The sequence below is a fragment of the Planococcus citri genome, chromosome 5 (assembly GCF_950023065.1).
Source record: "Planococcus citri chromosome 5, ihPlaCitr1.1, whole genome shotgun sequence".
In the NCBI taxonomy this organism is placed as follows: domain Eukaryota; kingdom Metazoa; phylum Arthropoda; class Insecta; order Hemiptera; family Pseudococcidae; genus Planococcus; species Planococcus citri.
Window position 1 is genome coordinate 24183957 of NC_088681.1, and position 6296 is coordinate 24190252.

At 32.9% G+C, this 6296-nt stretch overlaps 2 protein-coding genes across 3 annotated transcripts; one reads left to right on the plus strand and one right to left on the minus strand.

Moving 5' to 3' along the window:
* Positions 1–158: 158 nt before the first annotated feature.
* On the plus strand, positions 159–2246 carry Snx3 (sorting nexin 3). Of its 2 annotated transcripts, XM_065368634.1 has the most exons (5): positions 159–573; positions 693–788; positions 870–994; positions 1119–1204; positions 1505–2246. In XM_065368634.1, exons 1-5 carry the CDS (start codon positions 409–411, stop codon positions 1507–1509), a joined length of 477 nt encoding a protein of 158 aa, XP_065224706.1. In that variant the 5' UTR covers positions 159–408; the 3' UTR covers positions 1510–2246. The 2 variants fall into 2 exon arrangements, with proteins under 2 accessions (XP_065224706.1, XP_065224705.1); XM_065368633.1 differs by having other exon boundaries at positions 1119–2246.
* Positions 2247–2481: 235 nt separating this feature from the next.
* Positions 2482–6228, minus strand: LOC135848667 (major facilitator superfamily domain-containing protein 10-like). Its single transcript, XM_065368626.1, has 9 exons — positions 5713–6228; positions 5532–5635; positions 5305–5463; positions 5033–5218; positions 4864–4969; positions 4564–4784; positions 4398–4491; positions 4189–4326; positions 2482–4015 (listed from the first exon to the last, which is right to left on the minus strand). Exons 1-9 carry the CDS (start codon positions 6044–6046, stop codon positions 3915–3917), a joined length of 1443 nt encoding a protein of 480 aa, XP_065224698.1. The 5' UTR covers positions 6047–6228; the 3' UTR covers positions 2482–3914.
* Positions 6229–6296: the final 68 nt, after the last annotated feature.

The following is a 6296-nucleotide window of genomic DNA, read 5'->3' on the forward strand; positions in this document are numbered from 1 at the left end:
GTGCAGTATTGTCACAGATCACGCGACGAATATCCGCAATAAATTGGTAATTACCGGTAATTTCTCACGTTTTTACGGAATTTCTTGAATTTTACGTTTTTCAGTTTCCCCGCTCGATTTCCCCGCCTTGTTTCATGACGGGATCACGGCAGAACCCTTTTTTTTGTTTCCATTTCCTGTTCTGCTTGTCATCAAAAATCTTCGTAGTTTTTTGCGCTATCTGATAATGAGAAAGAAGAAAGTATTCGTCTGCGATCATTAATGAATAATTTTTTCGAATTCTCTTCGTCAGTTGAACTTAAAGTTTCGTAAAGCAATCTCGAGTCGATATTCGTTCGGTTTCATCGACTGTTTTGAAAGTTGACTTTTATTCTTTTCACTCGTACTCGCGGTTATCAAAGCAGAAATATGGTTGATACGACGGCAGATGCGACTAGAAGATTAAATGTTAAGAAACAGACTTTGGATGATGCGTATGCTGCTCCAGCCAATTTCTTGGAAATAGACGTAATTAATCCCATCACACACGGAGTCGCCAAAAAGCGCTACACGGATTACGAAATTCGAATGAAGGTAGAGTGTTAATTACTCTCAAGTTTTACTCGGGTCGAGGAATCTCGTAGTATTACGTATTATGTAGTTTCATCATGATAGTATATCCGTCGATTGACCGTTACGGTTCATTATTTCAGACAAATTTACCAGTTTTCAAAGTGAAAGAATCGAGTGTTCGTCGAAGATACAGCGATTTCGAATGGCTACGATCTGAACTGGAAAGAGATAGTAAAGTAAGTTTTCGTTCAATGAACTATTTCCGGTGGTTATTTTATTCTAAATATGTAACTAACCGTACGTGATTTCTTTGTTAGATTGTCGTACCACCTTTACCGGGAAAAGCTTGGAAAAGACAGATGCCATTTAGAGGCGATGACGGAATATTCGAAGAAGACTTTATCGAAGAACGTAGAAAAGGATTAGAGAGTTTCGTTAACAAGTAAATTCCCAATGAATAATTCGAGTATTTTTTTTTCGTATCATTAGAAAAGCACGAACCGTACATCTGTACTCGTGTACGATTAGCTGTATTCGTCATTAATATTCGCGTTATCTCTTTACAGAGTTGCAGGACATCCGCTAGCCCAAAATGAAAGATGTTTACACATGTTTTTGCACGAATCAGTTATCGATAAAAATTACGTACCGGGTAAAATACGAACCACTTCTTAAAACCGTATAGAATTTTAATTGAAACAGTTTCCCAATCCTTAATAATTTTATATACGTACATTTTATATTCTGTTTTGATTGCAATGTTCGATTTGGATTTTTTTGTATTATTTTTCTTCTTTTTTTTCTCCATGTCAAACATATAAAATTATTTACACGCTATGTATGTATACATTTTAAACGTACTTTTATTTTTATCATTTTGTTAGTTAATCCGAAAAAAGACGCCTTAGTATTGTTTTTCAATTTTATCATGTTTATGTATCTTTTAAAACAGATTGAATTTTATCTCACACATTTCGCATATGTACGCTGTTTTTTCGAGTCGATCCAGTTACTGAGAAATTTAAATCAGAAATCGTCAAGATTCGTAACAAACAAAATGTGCCCATTTTGGAATTGATATCGTTTAGCAATTTTGTATGTTTCGTTTATAAAATTTATTATTATTATGTGATTTTTATTATTATTTTTTCATTCCGTTTTAATACATACTGAATTTAAAAAATGAAAAAAATAACGCGATATTTTAGCCAATTTTTGAGCATTTTTTTAAAAATCGAATTTTCATCCGTCGTCGTGATATTTTATGCGTGCTTGGCGCGTATTGCTATTTCACGAGTTGTGTAATTATATTCTTGTTTGCATTAAGAATGCTGTATTTTAATTGTTTTCTTATTCGTATTATTAATGTACTTCACTCTATCATTATTTTATTTATTATTTTAAATTATCGAAGATAATTATTTCTTTATTTTTTTTTTGTTACGAAAATATTTAATTTACCTTTGTTATTGTATATGTATACATGTTAGTTGAAATTTGAATCGACTCTAGAGTGTTGGAATATGAAACATAAAAGTTAAGTAATATAAAATCACATGTATTTCAATACCATTTTAAAGCCATCTTTAATCGTATACTTTATGACAAACGATCGATATATAAGTTGTATGAAATCTCATTGTATATTAATTTATTTATTTACTACTATTAAGAAAAGTTGAGTAAAAAGTTCAGTTTTCTTTTTTAATAATGAAATTTACCTACAGCTGAGGGGAAGCTATCTGTCAATATTGCATTTCTAAGAACGCATTGTTCTGCATTCGATGTTTACTTATTGCCAACATGGATAATCAAACAACGAACCATTAACGATTGAAAAACGTGAGTAACACGAAGAGTAAGTTATCAGTTATCAGGAATGTTATTTGAAAACCAGATGCGAGTTGCAATCAAATAAAATAAACTATATGAGAACACACACAAAATTTGATATATTTCGATTTTAAAATGCAACGTGAACAATTTGATTTCGCCACCGGAATAAATGCGATCATTATGTAGATAAAATCAAAAATAGAACACACTTATTAAGTATTTGCTTAAGATTAATGCGCAGGAAGAATAGTGCTGAGTGAATAAAAATGTAAATAATTACAAAACGTACCCCTTCCTGCCACCTTTTATTAGCTAAAGTACTTAGTACCTACTTAAAAACTATATTTTTTGGAAACTTAGTACGTATATTATTATGTACTCTAGGCGCCATTATTTACACAATCTTGGAATACTGTATAAAAAAATTCTTGTAGAAAACAATAACAACAAAAAATACACTTTATACAGTATAACTAATTAAAATATTTGATATCATAGAAGCGCAGCTGGAAAAAGGTAGTCAAATGAAGAATAATGAACATCAAATTTACAGTTTCACTTTTACTAAGGAAAGCGACGAGATAATTTTTCTATATCTAGCAAAAGAGGATTTGACTAACTTCATCGACCACCTACGTTATTTTCATTAAAATTTGACATTAAAATGCAACACATAAAATATTACGAAGTTCAACTAGAGGATAAAAATGCAATAATTATGAAGATCAATTCAATATTTTACGTCCTTACGATTAATATAATAATAAAACACGTTAAAATTAAGTCCCTATTTGATTAAGTGATATTCACATGATTAAGGCACTAAAATCGGCCGTATCACAAAACAAACTCTTGCAAATAAATAAATACACAAAAATACAATTTACAAAACGAGGAGTGCATTTGGAATGTTTGAGATGAACTCGATCAACCTTTTTGTTTGTTTTGATTGTTCATGAACAGCGAATGGTATGAATCTTGACCTTTGAAAGGTCCAAAATACCAATTGATAATGTCCATTTTGCACGCAATAGCAGACGTGAAAATTGCTGATTTTGATTCATTATTTTTGAAAAAACATATGGTACCAGTTCACCATAATCTAGTAAATTATTAAGACTTTGGTCTGTAAATTGATGATTTCAGTCTGACTTTACAATCGTAAAATCTCAAGTTCATGTTTGAAGAAACAGAATGGGTGTAATCTTGAAATCAGAGCCAAAAACCAGTTCAATTGCAATACAAATCCGAACACTTGAGACAGCTGAATCAAAATCAACAATTTCCTATTTCTTATCTCCAAAAGGAGACAAGAGCCCACCTTTTCACCGGCGTATTTCTCTGGTGCAGAATTTTGAACGAATAATTAGTACTTTGGAGCGTTTTTAGAGTATTTTTCACGTCTTTAAAACGAGAATAACCGAGTTGCTTACAATTCCAATCTCCTCCATTCTATTCTACTACTTAAATTATCGTACATAAGTTGAAAATAAAGAGAAATTCTCGAATACACGAATATTAAAATATTACGTTTTCCCTTCAAGTTTGAACTGCATCAAACAAAACGGAATCAATAACAATCCACCACCGACACAATACGTAATTGGTGATCCCAAACTCCAATAAGCTGCAGAACAAAAGGGATTATATTAATTACAAAATACGTATAAACGAATATTTGAAGTACCGAAGAAATAAATCAACGAGAGGGAAATGAATCATATTTGATCGAAGATAATAAATGATCAATTTTCATCTATGGACAAGTGAAATAAATATTTCTAAACAGAAAATAATTACCTATCGACGTCACAAGTGGTCCTAGAGCTCTACCGAAAGATCCTAGAGATCTGAAAACACCCAATACTGTTCCCTTTTGAGAAGCTGTACCATGTTTTGACGCCAATGTAGTCATACATGGAACCACGAGCGATGTAGCTGCCGAACATAATTTAAATTTGAATTATCGCATAAAAAACCCACCAAGAATGGAGGAATATAGTACTCACCGACAGAATAGAGGAAAATACCAGCCAATAATATATAAACATTTTTTCCAGCGACTCCAACGCAAAAGAATGAAGGAATAGTCAACAGCAATCCCTAAAGACGGATTTATTGTTAATTAGTTCAACTTACGTATCTCTCCATGAATATTATCTATTGTCTACTCACCCATAAAGCGAATTTACGTATCGACTGAGCGGGTATTTTCCTTACACCGCCTCCTTGTAGAAGAGCCATCGTGATACCGATACAACAATATATCAAACCCACTTGTTTCGGTTCCATATCGAACTCGTGATATAAAATGAACGTCAGCGTGAATTCCAACCCGGAATAGATAAACAGATATAGAAAGTAGATAGCGCCCAATGTTCTCAGAAATCTTAAATCTGACGCAGGAAAAAAACATACTCGTAAGATAACACCAAGAAAAAAAAAGTTATTAGAGATATCGACTCGAATTAATACCTTTTGCAGGGACTCCTTTTACTAGACTGAACCGGAATATAGCTACGGGATTAATGTAACTGAACGCTTGTCGCAGACTATCTACAATCGATTTCATTCGTTTTTGCTGAAAAAAAGCACGAATGAAATACACGAAATGATGATTAATATTTAGTTATTTTTCGCTAACCTCGGCCAAAGTTTCCTTGAAAAACAGCAGTACGAAAATAATATCAGCCAAGATGAAGCCAAATGCAATAACTGCTGGCATGAACCATAATATGTCCTGTTTTTGGAAAGGAGTCTGGTTGGTGAATTGTACACCGATCAGAGGTCCGATTACAAATCCGATAGAGAAAGCGCTACCAATCAGAGCCTGAAAACATTAGATTGTAAATGAAGTTCTCAATTCATAAAATACTTCAACGCATCGTATACTCGAATCATCTAATGAGTAATTACCATTCCAGATCCACGATCTTCCGGTGAAGATATATCAGTCATTGCTGCCATCGATAAACTAAGATTTCCTTTACTTATACCGGCGATTATTCTGGATATAACGAACAGCAAGAAAGTCGTCGATACTGCCCATAAGAAATACGATAAAGCTAAGCCCACCTGAAATAGACAACAATTTAGTATTTCTGAACATTTGCCGAATACATTTAGCTCGATTCACTACTTACTAAGCATAGCAAAATGATTTTTTTACGGCCGTAAACATCTGAGAATGCTCCAATAATCGGCGAAGCTAAAAACTGTAAAAAGGAGAACATCGAACCTAGGACACCTATAAGAATAAACCACATAAACTGTATTAAAGTGTTTCTTCGTCGTCGAGGAACTAAATTGTATTGTACAACGAACCTCCGAACAATACGACATTGACATTCTCCGGAATACCAGTAATCTTCTGGAACTGAAGAATTCTCTTGTGTAAGGTAGAATATAATCCATTTTCCGAATCATTTTCTTGATAGTAATTCAGCAGACGAGGGAGTATGGGAAGGATTATAGTGAACGCGAACAAATCCAGTAATAATGAGATGAAAATTATCAAATTAGAGTAGCCATCATTTGACTTGGAACTTTTCACTTTTTTTGATTTAGAATTAATTGATCTGTTAGAAAGTATTGAGCTATCATTAACGGTCGTTTCTGAGCTGACACCTCTGGACGACTTGGAACGCGTAGTAACCATTGTGTTAAATGACTAAAATTTTATTATAGCGGAATGATTAGTTATTAGAGAGAAAAATAGGAACGAAATGAATATCACGATGCATTTCAAATTAAAAAATCCACGTACATTTATTAGAAAATAAAGTAGGCATTTTTTTCAAATTAAACGCGGTTTCGTGGACTTGTTTACGTTTTTGTGTTTGTAAACTATAAACGCGTCATCAACAAAATTTTATGGCGTTTTAATTCAGCTTGACGCGTAACCTAAA